Source organism: Prionailurus viverrinus, chromosome B3, assembly GCF_022837055.1.
Source record: "Prionailurus viverrinus isolate Anna chromosome B3, UM_Priviv_1.0, whole genome shotgun sequence".
Lineage (NCBI taxonomy): Eukaryota > Metazoa > Chordata > Mammalia > Carnivora > Felidae > Prionailurus > Prionailurus viverrinus.
In genome coordinates, this window is record NC_062566.1 from 41,464,832 (window position 1) to 41,484,069 (window position 19,238).

At 37.2% G+C, this 19,238-nt stretch overlaps 1 protein-coding gene across 1 annotated transcript in view; it reads left to right on the top strand.

Moving 5' to 3' along the window:
• Positions 1-18,965, top strand: part of ADAM10 (ADAM metallopeptidase domain 10) — a 137,540-nt gene extending 118,575 nt beyond the window's left edge. The window contains exons 12-16 of the mRNA XM_047862744.1: positions 735-918; positions 1,627-1,735; positions 3,042-3,262; positions 14,630-14,756; positions 16,704-18,965. Coding sequence (XP_047718700.1) covers positions 735-918; positions 1,627-1,735; positions 3,042-3,262; positions 14,630-14,756; positions 16,704-16,798 — 736 coding nt within the window. The 3' untranslated portion in view covers positions 16,799-18,965. The remainder of the gene's footprint in view (positions 1-734; positions 919-1,626; positions 1,736-3,041; positions 3,263-14,629; positions 14,757-16,703) is intronic.
• The last annotated feature ends 273 nt before the right edge of the window (positions 18,966-19,238 follow it).

Consider the following 19,238-nt stretch of genomic DNA (forward strand, 5'->3'; position numbering starts at 1 on the left):
TAAGAGATGCATATGGTTTTGAAACTTTGTCTTTATTTGCTTTTATTTATTTTTCCAGAGTAGAATTGGTAAGTGCGCTGTGGTTGGCAGATGGAGCTGCTTGTAATTGTAACTTGTGTGGTGGGTGTTAAAGACATGCAGGGATGCTCAATAGAGTACACACTGTTTAGTTCCTAACTTAAAAATGTGACTGTCATCTGTATGTTTAGAATCTTAACTTTAAATATTTAGGAAATGAGCATTTCATAGACTCTTGTCATTAGTGTCATATGATCATTTTACTTGTCAAACTGGCTTGGGTAGTGATAGATATAAGCTATAGAATGTTGTTTGTGCAAGACTTTTTAAATGGTTGGTCTGTGTACCTAGTTTGATTTTAGCATATAAATGTGAGAAAAATTGATGAATTGACCAATGTATGATGTGCTGTGAAAAACACTTGATAACTCACCTGATATTAAATCCATTTCCTATTGTAGCATTTCACTAGAGACAAGTAGAGTAAGACTGTTGAATATAGTATGCATTGATTGTAAAAATAAGACAATCATTTTTTAATTTACACTTATAAATGTTGAAATTTAGCAGCCTCTTAGTCCAAAATTTGAAGTTTTATACCAGTAACCTACTTAACATTTAAAAGATGAGATTGATGATTTAAAAATTAGGACCATATCTATGTATATAGGAAATATCCTAGTCATTTTCTTTAAACACTTCAATGTTAATTCTAGCCCAAGTCAAGGTCCCTGTTGTACAGCACAGTGTGCATTCAAATCAAAAACTGAGAAGTGTCGGGATGATTCAGACTGTGCAAAAGAAGGAATATGTAATGGCATCACAGCTCTGTGCCCAGCCTCTGATCCTAAACCAAACTTTACAGACTGTAATAGGCATACACAAGTGTGCATTAATGGGGTAAGCATTTGACTTATAAGCTTTTATTTAGTTTTATAAAACCTGCTTTTTCAGAATAATTGTTTGTCATTTAAAGCTGCAGAGTTACAGCCATTAATCCCAGTCCCTGTTTCAATAAGAGCCCTGTTTCCCCATAAAGCCATGCATGTATCATGTGGCATAAGTGCCTGGTGGCATTCAATTAGTTACTGACTTACCTTTCGTCTTTCCACTGCATATGTTTGATGGTCTCTAGAGAAAAATAGTTGTATGACTAGGCACATGATTTGTACTGCTTTTGAGCTTTATAAATTAGTTTTTAACAGCCCATATAAAAGAACTCTTCTGGTCATTTTCTCTGTGAAGTGTTTAAAGCTTTCTTGGCTAAATAATCACTTTCCTGTACATGAGGAAAATTTCATTTTTCTCGTCTTACAAAGGAGCAATAATCAATGTAAAATTGATGCTCATCTAATCTCTTCTCTGTTTTTGTTTTGTTTAGATTTTTTTTAAGTTGTCATTTCTTTGAAAGATTTCCTGTATTTTTTGCACTTACCTCTTTTTCAAATGTGTTTATGTGATCCGTTTCTGATGCTAATCTATGCTTGCCCCCCCACTTTTATTTCTATTTAATTATATTAGCATTGGACGTGTATATTTGTCTATTACTATGAATTATAGGCTTGACTGTATAGGGATTAAATAATTTGTCTTTTATTTTTCTTTCAGCAATGTGCAGGTTCTATCTGTGAGAAGTATGGCTTGGAGGAGTGTACCTGTGCCAGTTCTGATGGCAAAGATGATAAGGAATTATGCCATGTCTGCTGCATGAAGAAGAGTAAGCTTTTAAATTTTTTTTTTTTTTTCAACATTTATTTATTTTTGGGACAGAGAGAGACAGAGCATGAACGGGGGAGGGGCAGAGAGAGAGGGAGACACAGAATCGGAAACAGGCTCCAGGCTCTGAGCCATCAGCCCAGAGCCTGACGCGGGGCTCGAACTCACGGGCCGCGAGATCATGACCTGGCTGAAGTCGGACGCTTAACCGACTGCGCCACCCAGGCGCCCCAAGAGTAAGCTTTTAAAATGCAAGAATATAAAATCTGTTTCAAAACCTAATTGTTTCCTAAAAAAAAAATTTTTCTAAGTAAACGCTACCCCCAGTGTGGGGCTCAAATTCACGACCCCAAAATCAAGGGTCATTTGCTCTACTGACTGAGCCAGCCAGGCACCCCATTTTTCTGCTAAATTTTTTATTTATTTATTTATTTATTTATTATTATTATTTTTTTTTATTTAAAAAATTTTTTTTTTCAACGTTTATTTATTTTTGGGACAGAGAGAGACAGAGCATGAACGGGGGAGGGGCCGAGAGAGAGGGAGACACAGAATCGGAAACAGGCTCCAGGCTCTGAGCCATCAGCCCAGAGCCTGACGCGGGGCTCGAGCTCACGGACCGCGAGATCGTGACCTGGCTGAAGTCAGACGCTTAACCGACTGCGCCACCCAGGCGCCCCAAAATTTTAAGGATTAAAGTTTGATATCCAGTTTGGACAGATAATTTCCACCTAAACCAATCCTACGTGGAAATTTTCAAGTGTGGTGCAGCATTGTATTTCTAGTATTATCATCCCTACAGTGTTTTAAAAACGATAAGCCAGACAAAAACCTTCCAGCTTTAGGGCAATAATTAGTATAAAAACTGTTAGAGGGTTTTAAAGCCATTGTAGGTTACTAAGTCAAGAGTTGCTGGCTGTTTGTTTATATATGTATTTTTTAAAGTTTATTTATTTATTTTGAGCTAGAAAGAGAACCAGCGGGGAAGGGGCAAAGAGGGAGGCGAACAGAGGATCAGAAGTGGGCCCTTTGCTGACAGCAGAGAGCCTGATGCTGGACTCGAACTCACGAACTGTGACATCATAACCTGAGCCAAAGTCGGACACTCAGCCGACTGAGCCACCCGGGCACCCATATGTTGTATACTTAAGGCAAATTACCTGTGATGTTATCTAGCCTAACGAATGAAAGTCTATATAACATGTCATGGTAATGACTTTAGGCAGTTTTTTCCTTTCCTCCCTCTCTCCCCAGCTAGCCTGGTAGGAAATCTGACCTTCAACTTATATTTGGCACTTCTTTTCCAGTGGATCCATCAACTTGTGCCAGTACAGGGTCTCTGCAGTGGAGCAAGCACTTCGTTGGTCGAACCATCACCTTGCAACCTGGATCCCCCTGCAATGATTTTAGAGGCTACTGTGATGTTTTCATGCGATGCAGATTAGTAGATGCTGATGGCCCTCTAGCTAGGCTTAAAAAAGCAATTTTTAGTCCAGAGCTCTATGAAAACATTGCTGAATGGATTGTGGTAAGTATAGTTTTTATTTGTAAAGAAACCTTATCTTAAAATGGTTTTATCATCATTTTACTTGGCCAGAGGTCACCAACGTTTTGAGAAAATCACTTCTCTCCTGTTTATACCAGAATCACTTTATCCAAAGAATGATTTTTAAAGTTCAAATATCCCCATGTATTATTTTCTTTTAAAGTGATTAGAATCTCTACATGTATATTGTTTGTAGATTAATTGGTAGATGATGAGAGTCCTTCTATTTTACTCTGCTCCCTGGTTCTTCTCCTGAATGGGTCTCCCTTTGGTCTGTATTATTAGGGCATTTTCATGGGATTTTTTTTCTCAAGTTGTTTTGGAAAACCTTGCTTGCTTTTTATATTTCTCCCTTGTCTCAGAATGACAGATAGCCAGCTTTGGCTTCTACTTTGTGGAATGGGAGAAATGAAAGGGAAATTGGTGATTTTCTGAAGGTTTTTTTTGCTGTTTCAGTATAATTTCTTGGTCTTTATCTTGTCAGTGATCAGAAATGTTGAACAGTTAAGATGTGATACCGAGCCTTTTGCAGATTTGTTAATGAATATAGATGTTCATCTAGCATAAATCCACTGAAGTTTATTATTTTTAAGCCCACATTTCTCCAAGCTGTACAGATGTTGAATTACCTGAAATTTTCTTAAAAGACTGCTGAGAATGACTATCTAAAGTCACTTGAATATTCACATTTCTAAGTGATTACATTAAAATATCAGTAAATTTTGACTCACATATCACTCGTGTATTTTCTTCTATATATAAACATATATATATTTATATATATATAAACATATATATATATATCTGAATTGAAGGAGTTTGCTTTGGAAATTGACTTAGAACTCAGCCTCTTCTCCCTTCCCCCATTCCCAAATTGTTTTCTTACATTTTTTGTGTGCATTCAGCACTGAGGATGCCTTAAAAGCAAACACACACACAAAAGTCATTTTTGGGTTGTGATCCTTTTTGGTACTCTTGTAATAACATTTGTAATAAAAACTTTGGAATTATCTCTACCATTAAAATGGCATTTATTATACACAGGAAGAATAATACTATACTTTGTGTATTAGAATATACGATTTTTAGACATATAGGGATTATAAGGTAGGAGAATCACTGAATCTGAATTTAGGAAGCCTAGGTTTTATCTAGTTTTAGAGAATACTTTACTTTTTTTTTTTTTTTTTTAATTAAGCCTCATGCCCGACGTGGGGCTTGAATTCACTACCCCAAGATGAAGTGTTGCATGCTCTACTGACTGAGCCAACCAGGCACTCCTTAGGAGACCTAGGTTTTAAACCAAAAAATGGGTCAATTTATTTAACTTAGGTCTCTTTAAAACATGATATGTTACTCATTTTTGTATTCCTGTGCTTGGTGCATAATAAGTGTTCAAAAAATATCCATTAAGCTAATGTTGCCTTTGGCATTGTGGCAAAATGGAGAGTGCAGGCTTGGGAACTATGCAAGGATTCGTATCATCCTCTGGCATTTGTCAGTTCTGTGACTTCAAGTAGCTTGCCTTTCTTAGCTCTTTACTTCCCTCTTTTCAATTTAGATCCAGTTCTTTTCCCCGCTCCCCCCCCCCCCCCCCCGATTATCTCTAATAAGAACAAGTTGAGATGTGCTATACTTGTCTACTGTAGAGGACAATGTATTTTAAAAAGTAATCGGATAACGGAGATCTCAGAGTTATGTTCTCCTGAGTATGTGTTGTACCAGGTATTTTAGGTTTTCCAGGTAGTGAATCATATCTAAAAATAATACTTTTTTACTTTCCTCCATTATCTCAATTTTGACTCATTTTATTTAGCATTTCAGAAGCTCATTCATTCCTATTTTAAAAATGTTTGATGGAAGTGATCTCTCAAAAGTATTTTTAAAACCTTTTTTTCATATTTAGGGGCACCTGGGTGGCTCAGTCAGTTGAGTGCCCGTCTGACTCTTGATTTTGGCTCAGGTCATGATTTCATGGTTTGTGAGATTAAGCCCTGTGTTGGGCTCTGTACTGACAACACGGAGCCTGCTTGGGATTCTCTCTCTTTCTCTCTCTCTCTCTCTCTCTCTCTCTGCCCTTCCCCAGGTTGTACATCCTCTTTCTCTCTCTCAAAATTAAAAACTTAAAAAAAAAAAAAAAGCTTTTTTCATATTTAGATTTGAGGATTTAGTGAAATGCTTGTTACGATAAATTGAAGTCTTTTCTTGTCTTGTGAAACTGTTTAATCAGGCAATTTTAGGTTGTTTTTTAAAGTCGAGAGAGAGAGAATCTTAAGCAGGCTCCTCACTCAGCATGGAGCCTGACGAAAGGCTCGATCTCCCAACCATGAGATCATGACCTGAGCCAAAATCAAGAGTCAGACGCTCAACCAACTGAGCCGCCAGGTGCCCCAGAAGTTCTTCTTTTTTATTATTCTGATAAGAATCGGTTGTTATTTCGGGGGCCCCTGGGTGGCTCAGTCACTTTTAAACGTTCAACTTCAGCTCAGGTCATGATCTTAGGGTTTGTGGGTTCGAGCCCTGCATCGGGCTCTGTGCTCACAGCTCAGAGCCTGGAGCCTGCTTCTGTTTCTGTTTCTCCCTCTCTCTTTGCTCCTTCCCCACTCACACTATGTTTGTCTCTCTGTCTCTCAAAAATAAATAAACATTAAAAAAATTAAAAAAAAAAGAATCAGTTGTATTTCTCTCTCTTTTTTTAATGTTTTATTTATTTTTGAGAGAGAGACAGAACAGGGGAGGGGCAGAGAGAGAGTGAGACACAGAATCTGAAGCAGGCTCCAGGCTCTGAGCTGTCAGCACAGAGCTTGACTCAGGGCTTAAACTCACAAACCACGAGATCATGACCTGAGCCAAAGTCAGATGTTCAACCGACTGAGCCACCCAGGCGCCCCTGTATTTCTCATTTTTAAATTAATTTCTGCTCTCAGATTTTGCTGTAGCTTTATGAACCTGCATATTAAGTATCTGTTATTCTTTATGAAAGATTTAGGCCAGTGTTTCCCAAGTGCTTCATAGAATTCTACATCCATGGATTTGATGGTCCAATGAATCTGGAAAATATTGCATACTATAGTATCCTCTTAGATATTTATGATAATATCGTGGGAAGTCTTACAGTAAAAAGACTTTAAATTTCATTTTTCAAACTTACCTGACCCAAGAAACCTTTATTCATTCATAAGGCTTATTAAACCCTAAATATCAATAGAAATCACTTGGAAGAATAGTGGTCAAGATCAGTAATTCTTATTCCTGGTTGTTCATTACTTAGGGCTTAGACTAATTCAGAATCTCACAGGATGGGGCTTAAGTATCTGGGTCTTTTAAAAGCTTCTGAGCTATTTCTGGTGAAGAGCCAGGATTGAGCACCAACCATTGATCTAGAAACCAGGGGTTGGCAAACTATGTTTCATTAGCCAAATCTAGCCCACTGCCTGCTTTTGTATACCTCACAAGCTAAGAATGGTTTCACATTTTTAAGTAGTTGAAAAAATGAAAAGATATTATTGAAATATTCTATTGAAAATGATAAGAAATTCAAATTTCAGTGTCCATAAATAATGATTTATTAGAACACGGCCACACCCATTCACTTATACATTGTCTGTGGGTGCTTTTGCACTTCGAGTAGTTGCAACAGAGACTGGCTTCTCAAATTTAAAATATTTATCTGGCCTTTTAGAGGAAATGTTTGCCAACCCCTAATCTGGAGCAGTGGATCTCAAAATGCTGACCAGCAGCATCAACATCTGGGAACTTGACAGAACTGCAGATTATCAGACCTTACCCCGGATCCACTGAGTCAACAGGTGATGATGGTGCATGCTAAAGTGTGGGAACCATTTTTTTCAGTTTCTGCAGTGTTAGGACTCCTTTTTGAAAGGCTTATAATAGAGATTTTCTACTTTGTCATCCTCATCTGTTGAAATGGAGGGTGGGTCTGGACGTCTAAGGTCTTCATTGCCTAGTGGAATAGGCTACATAGCTATCACTTGTGAAACTTGAACAACAAAGATGCAGTGTTGTCACAGGGCTTAGCATATGGTAAGGATTCAGTATACATTTGTTGGATGCATGAAGCAGATTTCTTAAATGTCAGTTTATATGGAAAAGAATAAAAATTGTGCATATTATCTTCACTCTGAAGCTATAATATCTTCAGGTTTCTCTCAGTGGTATTTTATCCTGCTTGCTTAGGCTGCACTTAAAGTAACTAAGGGATTAGAAGCCAGTTGCTTTCAGCTCGGCAGATTGGTGTGAGGGGTAGCACATGGCTGGAGGGGTGGTGGCTGGCGGGGGCGGGGGAGGGAGTTGAAGGATAGAAGAACATTTAGGCAAAGTCCAGACAACAGTATATTCTGAAGGAGAGAAGGGAAGCTTTCTTCCCCTGTAGGATGGCAAAACCAGGATCAGCACAAGGGGCAGTGGGCCTGACAAGGTTTTGTGATCTCCAGGAAGTCTAGAGTGCATTTGTGAAGAGTGAGTCGTCAAATGCTGAAACATTCGCTGAAATGATTGTATGGTTGACTTTTTCTGGAGATGTTTAAAAACAGTAAAGACTGTCTTATGTCTGAAGAGACTTGAGTGTATGTCTTACCCCTTCCCCCTTACAGTTTTCTTTTGGGTTGGGGAGGAGATACCTGTTTTATCATTTTATAATCTATAGGTCTGTTTTGTTTATTTAGGTTATTAAATTAAAAAAAAGGTAAAATTAGTATGTAATCAATTAGACTAGCAAATTTTGACCTTTTATTTTGTAGTTTTTACTTATTTTTTCTACTTTGTGTTCTTTTTGCCATATAAATGACTGTGTTGAATAGCATCTGTCTGTGTCCTATGTAGAATTATTTTCTCAGACTTGATTTAGTGCTTGGTAACTTCAAGGCTGTGTTTTAACCTTTTGGTTATCTTCTGTTCTTTAAGTTTCACTTAGCACCCTTGTATCTATGAAAGATGAGCTTGGTGCATAATTTACACTCATTAAATGTTTGTTGAGTAAATGTTGGCTCTCCTTTCAGATTCTACCAGGTGGACACATTGTGATCTTTCCTTACAGATGAAACACATATTGTGCATTTATTAGCCTGGTTTGGTATTCTTGGTATTCTTTCCCCCTGATTTTATAATTTTCTTTTTTATATATAAAACTCACAAACTGTGAGCTCAACCAACTGAGTCAGTCAGGCTCTCCCATTTTAGGGAGTATTAGGGCTCCCCCTTTTAAAGGGAGTATTAAAAAATACCCTCTACCAAAGGTGGCCATATTTACTACATTCTCAAATACACCATTGTTTTGTTTAGTTTTTCTTGCTATCTACTCACCACTGTGATATTTCATTTCCTCACACACTGAGCTGAAGAGCTGCTGGCATTGTTACTAAAACATCTCAAGCTTTGGGCTTTTGAGATGTGTAGTTACCTAGAAAAACTTGGAGGAAGTTCAAGAACACTGCTAAAAGGACCTGGAAGTTCTTAAGGACCTGGGTGCCATGTTTTAGTAAATGTCTATTGATCTCAACTGGAACTAGGTCCTCTTGACTTTTGTTTTCTACAGTTATAACCATTATTAAATCCAAGCTTTCTTTCTTACCTGCTTCTGTTACTATCATACTACTTGCATCTGTATTTGAGACTTTTTAGATGCTGAAAAACTAGTACCAGAGGTATCAAAACTACCATTTTTTACATCCAGTCTCCGTTATAAGAGCCTTGTCGCATTATTTGTACGGACAATCTATAAATAATAAATGAGCTGTTTAGAAGTGTTTCAAAAAGTCAGTATTTGGAATAATGGCTCACCTGTAATAACTAGTGTAACAGGTACTTTTTTTATGGGATAGGTACTGAGTTTGTAGGATATAAATTCAGGGAGCTCGTAGCCAAGTTTGAATTAGAGTGACAAATACATAGAAACATATTTTCATTTCTGCCTGATGTTTTCACAGAAAATAGGACCCTATTTAGGGAAGACTCTTTATTAAGGAGGTGATGCCAAAACTAAATTCTTAAGGGCTAGTAGAAGTAGAGGATACAGATGGATGTTTTATGGATAGGGAGCACCTAAAAAGTCACATAAGTATGAATTTTTTTAATAAAAGAGGTTTTTGTTTGTTTTTTACATTTTTTCCTTTTGAAAGTGTGGTTATCCTTTTTTTTTAATTTTTTTTTTCAACGTTTTTTTTTATTTATTTTTGGGACAGAGAGAGACAGAGCATGAACAGGGGAGGGGCAGAGAGAGAGGGAGACACAGAATCGGAAACAGGCTCCAGGCTCTGAGCCATCAGCCCAGAGCCTGACGCGGGGCTTGAACTCACGGACAGCGAGATCGTGACCTGGCTGAAGTCGGACGCTCAACCGACTGCGCCACCCAGGTGCCCCGTGTGGTTATCCTTTTTTAAAAAAATTTATTTACTTATTTTGAGTAGGCTTCACTCCTAATGTGGAGCTTGAATTCATGACCATGAACTCAAGATCTGAGCCGAGATCTAGAGTCGGACACTTAGCTGACTGAGCCACCCAGGCACCCCAACCTTTTTTTTAATGGACAAAGTAATACATTGAAAAATAAGCCATCTTTTTACCGTGATCAGTCTTCTGAAGATTATTTTTTGTGTATTCTTCAGAAAGGATCTATACCATTACAAGAATATACATACATATATTTAAAAAGTGGAATCATATAGGTACTTTGCTGTACTTTATTGTGCTCAAGGGCTTTTTTTGTTTTTGTTTTTTTTCTCTTTCCTACTTAATGGTCTTGGAGATCCTTGGTAGGAAGCTTTTGAAAAGGGGTTTTACATAGAGGAATGGCATAGTCAATTCCGTATTTTAGGTAGTTGTAACACTGATGACCCTGTGGAAGATGTTTTTTTAAGTTTATTTATTTATTTTGAAAGAGAGCATGTGCAAGTGGGGAAGGGGTAAAAAGAGACAGAGAATCCCAAGCAGGTTCTGCACTGCAGCGCAGAGCGTGATGCAGGGCTCGAATCCACAAACTGTGAGATCATGACCTGAGCCAAAATCAAGAGTCAGATACAACCACCTGAGCCACCCAAGTGTCCCTGGAAAATGGTTTTGAGCAGGGAAGATTGGAAGGAAGGAATGGTGTTAGAGAATATAATGAACATTAGGAATAGATGTGCATCTCCTGTAATTAGCCCATCAGCCTGAAAGTAGTAGGAAACCATTGATCCTTTCTGCTTATGGGCTGGATCACATTAGGGGTGGTACTTCTTCCCCAGAGGGAATTTGAGAATGTACCGTATTTGTCAGAGTAACTGAAGGGCTCTACCAGCATTTGATGGATGAGGTTCAGGGATGCTAAACTTCCTGTATTGCTCACAGGGGTTGTGTACCACAATGGCAGCATGTCTAAACTGTGTAAGAAGCACACATCTGCATCCTCATCACTGGTGTACTCATTTAAGATGCAGTTTCCTGGGCCTTTCACCAGAACACCAGAATTGGAATTAGTAGGGTTGTGGCCTGAGAACCTGTGTTTTAATAAGCATATCAGATAATTCTTAGATCTACTCAGTGATAGGAACCATCCCTTTATCATATGTGTGCTGATTATTTGAGCAGCATTTCCCAGTCATAGTACTCTCTCTTTCTGTAGCCAGTCATAGACTCTCAGCTTCCCAAAATTCTTAGGCTGGTAGTTGTGCTAGAGATTTAGAACTAAAGAGTTAGTGTTGGATGGTATCCATTTTAGATAAAGGCTCCAAACTAATGTCCTGTATATGGGTGTAGAACAGGGGTTGACAGACCGTGGCCTGTGGTCAGATCCAGCCTGCTCCCAGTTTTTATAAATAATGGCTTACTGGAATATGGCCACACTAATTTGTTTGCATGTTATCTATGGCTGCTTTTGTACTAGAATGAAGAAATGAGTAGTTTGACAGAGACAAGCCTAAAATATTTATTGTTTGGCCCTTTACAGAAAAAGTTTGAGACCAGTGGTTCTCAGTCTTGCCTGCATAATGAAATACCGCATAATAAAATTACTGATGTCATAGTCCCACCCCCACGCTATTTGGGTCTGGGATTTGCTCTAGGTATCTTGAGTTTTAAAAGCTTCCCAAATGATTCTAACATGCCAAGCCAAGGTTGAGAACTACTGGTATAGAGCAGGAAGAACACTTGAGTAGTACAAACTGGTGATTTTAGTTCTTTACGTATTTTACTAGGTCAGAGTGTCAGAAATGCAGACAGTGGAGGGAGAAGAAGGTCCTATTTCATTAAGTGGCATATTTAAAAGGGTTCCGGGTGCTAGAAACAGGACAGAAGCTGTGCGTATAGACTATGGAAAATTCATGCAGCAAGAGAAAGGAAATACTATCCTAAAAACTCACAAGTAGAGCAAGGCTCTGGAAGTTATTTTCTATAGAAACCAAAAGAAAATTTTAAAAGATTCTCTAGCAGTCTCGGCAGGATACAAAAAGTGAACTCTGAAAAGTAGATTGTAAACTTGTGGTTTCCAACCGAGATTCTGTAAACATGTCTTGTAAGGTCTGTGTATTGTTTTTAGAAATTTTGAGTGAGTTGACAGCACCTAAAAATAGATTCCACATAAAAATTGAGATTTGTAGCTTCTGTTGAAAAAATCAGATCTTTCAGCAGTGAGGATGAATTGCATTACTTCTGTCTTTTTGAACAGTATATTCCTAAAGCCATTAGGTGAGGACAAGTAAGGTGGGCATCCATGCCAAGTGGGGGGAGCTATAGTGGCACACAACAGGGTGTTAGAGCCTGAGCAAAGTAGGGAGGGTGCGGAATGGGGAAGAAGACCAATATGAGGTGTTAAAGCCCAAGCAGGTGAGAAGGGCACCTTGTGGAGGGGCAGCTGGCTTGGGATATCTGAGTACAAGTGTTGTGTGAGAAGGGTGTCTACATAGGAGGGGCAATTCTGCCAGGGCTCCTTGGAGAAACGGCTGATTCAAGGGCTGGGGCAGGGAAAGAATAAGATAAACCTAGAATTAATTGTGCCAGAAAGTAAAGTTGCTCAAAGACTGGTAGGGACATGTTCAAAAGACACACTGTGATAGTAATGGATTGTAAACCCATTGAATACAATAGGAAACCATGAGGCAATACTGAGTGAAATGAGCAAGTTGAAAGTTTGATGAAGAAGGGGATATTTATGTAGCTCCAAGTTATGTCCCTACAGAAGACTCACTGACTACAAAAAAGAAGAGTGTCTTTATGGTGAAGTTTGGCAGGTATCACCTTTTAGTCTAGTGATCAGGTTAATATACCAGTCACGAGATCAAAAACCTGTGTCACCTGATGGAATGCGATGTGAACAACACAGCATCACTTCTGTGATATTCTTACTAAAGATGTATGACCTGAATCTAATCATAGGGACACATCTAAGAAACCAAAACTGAGGGACATATAATACAAAGTAACTGGCCTGTAATCTTCAAAAGTGTCAAGGTTATATAAACCAAGGAAAGACTGTACAACTTTTCCAGATTTTAGGAAACTAAAGAAATACAGCAGCTAAAAGCAACACGTAATTCTGAATTGGATAGTATTAGGACAAATGGCAAAACTTGAGGGGGTCTGAGGATTAAATGGTAGTAATGTATCAGTGCTAATTTACTGATCTTGATGATTGTGTTGTGGTTATCTAGAAAACCCCTTATGGTGTAAAATTACATGCTAAGATGTTTAGGTATAACAGAGTATCATGCTAGCAATTTACTCTCAGATGGTTCCAGATTTTAAAAAGTTTGTTGTACTAGCAACTTTTCTATAAGTTTGAGATTCTTTCAAAATAAAACCAACTTAAAAATAAATTTGTATGTGAAAGCCTTTATGCACACATGAAAAAAGTGGCTTGGGGCATTTCCCACAACATGTATTTTTATTTCAGTTTTTATTACTTTAATTATGTTGTCACTGCTGGATAAAAAAAACAGTATAGAAGTAGTAGGCTGTTATAAGACTTCATATCATAGAAAATCTTAAATGGGGGTTTCTTGGGCTATAATTAGCAATAACTATATATGTAATACATCAGTCTATGTTAAACCAATGTGAAGGTTATAAAGTTGTAACTGTTTTGTATGATGCTTATTATTCCTTACTGTCTTAAAACCAAATCTGAGTATTTTGAATTGCAAAATAGACTTAGAATTTATTAAGAATAGAAACAGTAATTTTTCTGTAAATAAGATTATACTAGTAATTTTTGAAGTTTTTTGGTTGGCTAATTGATTATATGATTTAAGCTAGAAGTGAAAGTTTTACTTCCTTCTTAGGCTGGGTAAACTTTGCTTGTAGAATGTGTATATCCTTCCATTTTTCATATTAAAAAAGACAACCTTTAAATAAATTATTATAAATAATAGATGTTATGATTCAAATATATAATATTTATATATTATAATATATAAAATACAGTGAAAGCTAAGATTTATGATAAAGTAATTTCATAGCAGTAGTCTGGGGCTTAAATTTCAAATGAAATAGAATAACAGGAAAAGGGGGGAGGCTCAAAAGAGAGAGAATTTAGTATTTGACGATTAGAAAAAAGCATAGGTTCAAGATTATTTTAAAAATTTATCTAGGGGCGCCTGGGTGGCGCAGTCGGTTAAGCGTCTGACTTCAGCCAGGTCACGATCTCGCGGTCTGTGAGTTCGAGCCCCACGTCAGGCTCTGGGCTGATGGCTCAGAGCCTGGAGCCTGCTTCCGATTCTGTGTCTCCCTCTCTCTCTGCCCCTCCCCATTCATGCTCTGTCTCTCTCTGTCCCAAAAATAAATAAAAGTTGAAAAAAAAATTAAAAAAAAAATTTATCTAGAAGTAGAATTTAAAGTAACTAATATACCCTCTAAGCCCCTGGAGAATCTAAAGGCAAACAGACATAGTTTATGAGAGAGAGAGAGAGAGAGAGAGAGAGAAATAAATAAATAAATAAATAAATAAATAAATAAATAAATAAATAAATAAATAAAATATTCAAAGCATAAAATACTTAATAACATGGGAAAATACAGTGTAAACTATATGCAGGATGGACCTTAGTTTTGCATGTGAGTTTATCTGTGTGTATGACCACCATAGCTATATCTAGAAAAGAAACTGAAAGAAAAATAAGATTGAGTGGTTTCATCTAGGGTGTGAAATTATGGGTGTTTTTTGTCTTTTTCCTTAATATTTCTGTGACATTAAAAAAAATCTGTATGTGCTTATATATGGTATCTGTACAACTCCCAATGAGCAAGTGTTCTGAACAAATGTTCTTCAAAAATTAAAATGTAATATATATATTTTATGTAATATAAAATATCCTAAAATATTTTATAGCTTTTTCAGTAGAGAAATCTGTTTCTTTCTAGGTTTATTGGTGGGCTGTATTACTTATGGGAATTGCCCTGATCATGCTAATGGCTGGATTTATTAAGATATGCAGTGTTCATACTCCAAGTAGTAATCCAAAGCTGCCTCCTCCTAAACCTCTTCCAGGTAAGACAGTCTGAGCAAGACTGTGTTTTTTTAACTCAGAACTGTTCAGCGGGCAGAATTGAATTCTAAATGAGTCTTTAGTAACTAATTTTATAGTACTTTCTCCTTGAAAATGAGATCACTGGATGAATTATTTAGTTGAGTTTTGAGTGTGTTCTTTGTGAATCCATTCTAACTTATGGCTGCCAATTTAATGCTAATCTGTCTTGAGTCACTAAAAATATTTAGACCTAGAAAAATTTATTTTTTGCCTGATACTTGTTTTCTTACTTTTCATATTCTAAAATCTTCCCCTTTTTTTTGTCTTTATTATGATCAACTACTTTTAAATGATTGCTTTTTCTATTCTAATAGCTGTACTTCTTCTATTGTTTCTAATGTTTATGCTCTTGAAATATTTCCTGGCACATAAACTCATTTTCCCTAGGGGTGATGCTTATGGGGAAATACAGATGACAGTCTGTGGGAGGGTCTTACGGTAGAGGCTTCAGTCACCAAGTAACCATAGTTACTCTCCATCTCTGAAAATAACTCCTGAGGTTTGGTCTCTACCCTTTACCTCTCATGGAGACACAGCTTCGGAGAGGAGGCTTTCTTTAGATTAGCTCCAGGGATTTGGAGAAGAAAAGAGTACGAGGCAACTGCTCCAGGTTATTTAGTCCCCATCTGTTTCTCCCTCACCTTCCCCAAGGTATTTGTGGCTTCTGTGCTGCCCTCAGAACGCCTGGACCAGAACTCTTCACTCTAGGAGTAGGACATACATCATCCCATGACAGTGGCAGAGGAGAACAAGAGCTAACTGGCAGCTGTCCCTCTCCTACCTTACACAGACTTCTCATGAAGCCTCTTGCCTCAGGCCACATCTACTACCCTACATAAAGTGTTTAAAACTAGGGGTTCCTTACAGTTTTCTCTATTTTCCCTCAGTTGCTCCCCTGAATTTACCTATCGTGGGGCAAGAGAGCTCAGTAGTATCAGTACTGCTTGAGACAGTATCTTGGTGGCAATCAGGAAATTGGATTTTGATGTTACTGCTTTTTGTAAATTGACAGTGTCAGCGCTCTAAAACTTATATTAATTTCTTAGGGATTCCTAAGGGCCACATGACCCTCTATAGATATGTTACCAATTATGGTCTCATGCAACGTAGCCCTTTTTTTATTTGATTTCACCTTAAGCAAATTTCACCTTTAAAAACTTAAACCAACAACCCTATCATTTATTGAACCCTCACAAAAAAACACCTTTACTGAATTGTCATATAATCTTCACAGATTATATATATAGACTATATGAGTTCATTATTATCCCTGTTTTACAGACAAGGCATCTGAGTTTCAGAGAGGTTAAGTCATTTGCTCAAAGTAATTTATTCCTCATGGATTCTGTCCTCAGAATTCATGTTCATCTAACAGTTGTGTCTGTTGAACACTTGAAATGTGGCTAGTTTAAATTGAGATGTGTTATAAATATAAAATACATACCAGACTTGGAAGGCTTTGCATATAAAAAAGAATGACATAGTTCATTAATACTTTTTTGTATTGATACACCTTGAAATGATAATATTTTGGCTATATTGAATTAAGTGATATAAAAAAATTATGAACATTATTTTGCTGTCTTTTTGCCTTTTTTCATTACGGCTACCAGAAATTTTTAAATTACACATACAATGCTGATCTAGAACTTTTAGCATGAACGGGGGAGGGGCAGAGAGAGAGGGAGACACAGAATCGGAAACAGGCTCCAGGCTCTGAGCCATCAGCCCAGAGCCTGACGCGGGGCTCGAACTCACGGACCGCGAGATCGTGACCTGGCTGAAGTCGGACGCTTAACCGACTGCACCACCCAGGCGCCCCTAGAACTTTTCTTATTGAAGTGTTACCTTTGTTTTTTAAGATTAAAAAGCACACAGTAAATCCGTTTTACTTTTGTGATTCACAGGCACTTTAAAGAGGAGGAGACCTCCACAGCCCATTCAGCAGCCCCAGCGTCAGAGGCCCCGGGAGAGTTATCAAATGGGACACATGAGACGTTAACTGCAGCTTTTGCCTTGGTTCTTCCTAGTGCCTACAATGGGAAAACTTCACTCCAAAGAGACACCTATTAAATCATCATCCCCAAACTAAACCCTCACAAATACAGTCGAAGAAAAAATGGCAAGAGATCATGTCCTCAGACCAGGTGGAATTACATAAGTTTTAAAGCCTGAAAATTCCAATTTGGGGGTGGGGGGATGGAAAAGGAACCCAATTTTCTTATGGACAGCTATTTTTAACGTAATGGCACAAAGTCTTAGAATATTATTATGTGCCCCGTGTTCCCTGTTCTTCGTTGCTGCATTTTCTTCACTTGCAGGCAAACTTGGCTCTCGATAAACTTTTATCACAAATTGAAATATATATATATTTTTTTCAACTGCCAATCAAGGCTAAGGAGGCTCGACCACCTCAACATTGGAGACATCACTTGCCAATGTACATACCTTGTTATATGCAGACATGTATTTCTTACGTACACTGTACTTCTGTGTGCAATTGTAAACAGAAATTGCAATATGGATGTTTCTTTGTATTATAAAATTTTTCCGCTCTTAATGAAAAATTACTGTTTAATTGACATACTCAGGATAACAGAGAATGGTGGTATTCAGTGGTCCAGGATTCTGTAATGCTTTACACAGGCAGTTTTGAAGTGAGAATCCATTTACCTTTTTATAATGATGGAGTTGGTTCTGATATTCATCTTGTCTTCATCAAATGGCTGCTAAGAGCACATGAGTGGCTATGCTGAGGAACACAGTTACGTGTGCAAACTGGACATACGCAGCATACTACTTCAGAGTTAGTTCTTACGCAAATGTCTGATTTCTGCTTACTTATTTTAAACTTTCTAATTCAATTCCAGTTTTGAATCGATAGGTGAAATTTTATTCATGCTTTGGTAGAAATTACGTCAATGAAATGACTTCTTTTTGTTTGTAGCCTGTTATTTGTGCTTTCCATATATCTAAAGTATGCTAATTATGTTTTTGGTTTTTTCCGACCTGGAAAAGAAAAGCTGGGTCTTTTATTTTATCAAAATACCGGAACGATTTTTTCAGCATATTATCACTGATCATTGGTAACCACTAAAGAAGGGTGATTTGCTCAACTAGTAGTTAAAATTGTAGATAGGCCTTCTGACATTTTTTTTCCCTAAAATATTTTAACAATGAAGGTGAAACAGCACAATGTCCCGTTCCAAATTTATTTTTTAAACAGATGTAAATAATTGGCTTTTTAAAGAAAGCAAAAGCATTTAATGTATTAACAGGCGTATTGCTATGCAGAAATGGAAGGGGGCATTACAAAAAAATTTTAAGCTTGTGACGTATTTATTGCTTCTGTTTTCCAACTACATCACTTAAATTAGAAGTAAACAGCTATGATTTTTCTGGCTTCACATAGGAGGCAAATTTAGGGAACAGTGAAAAGATTTGTGTTTTGGCTTTTTTTTTTTCCTTTTTGTTTCTTAAGAGTATAAGGTTTACACAATCATTCTCATAATGTGACGCAAGCCAGCAAGGCCAAAAATGCTAGAGAAAATAATGGGATCTCTTCCTTGTAAACTTGTACAGTATGTGGTGACTTTTTTCAAAATACAGCTTTTTGTACATGATTTAGAGACAAATTTTGTACATGAAACCCCAGATAGACTATAAATAATTCTAAACAAACAAGTAGGTAGATATGTATGTAATTGCTTTTAAATCATTTAAATGCCTTTGTTTTTGGACTGTGCAAAGGTTGGAAGTGGGTTTGCATTTCTAAAATGGTGACTTTTATTCTGCAAGAGTTCTTAGTAACTTCTTGAGTGTGGTAGACTTTGGAACATGTACATTTTTTGCCTGTAATGTTATCCTGTGGTAGGGTTTTGGCAGGTACACACTGCCCTATTTTATTTTGAGTCTAAGTTAAATGTTTTCTGACAAGAGATACGTGCACTGAACTCTTTCCACTGCAAATCAAGATGTGGTAAAACAGAAGGATCAAGACAAATGAGATCTAATACTACTGTCAGTTTAATGTCCACTGTGTTTTATACAGTATCTTTTTGTTCACTTTGGAAATTTTTACTAAAAATTGCAAAAAATAAAGTATTGTGCAAAGATGTAAGGTTTTTTGAAACTTGAAATGCATTAATAAATAGACTTGATGAAATCAACTCAAAGGTTCCATACTCTTTGAACTCTGAGAACTATCAAAAGAAGCTTCCCACAAAGCAGCTTTTCCTTACCAACTGAAAGCGATTATTAAGCAGAAAGACGATTGTCTCTTTTCCTGCACATACAGATATTATTATTCCTAGTTAGGAGTCCATGAAAAAAATTTATGATTAGATCTCTCTGTATCTACGCACAATGATCATTTAAAAAAAACACTTAACTGCTTTACGTTATTTCTAAATAATATTCAAAATGTTTAAAAGTCTTTGTCT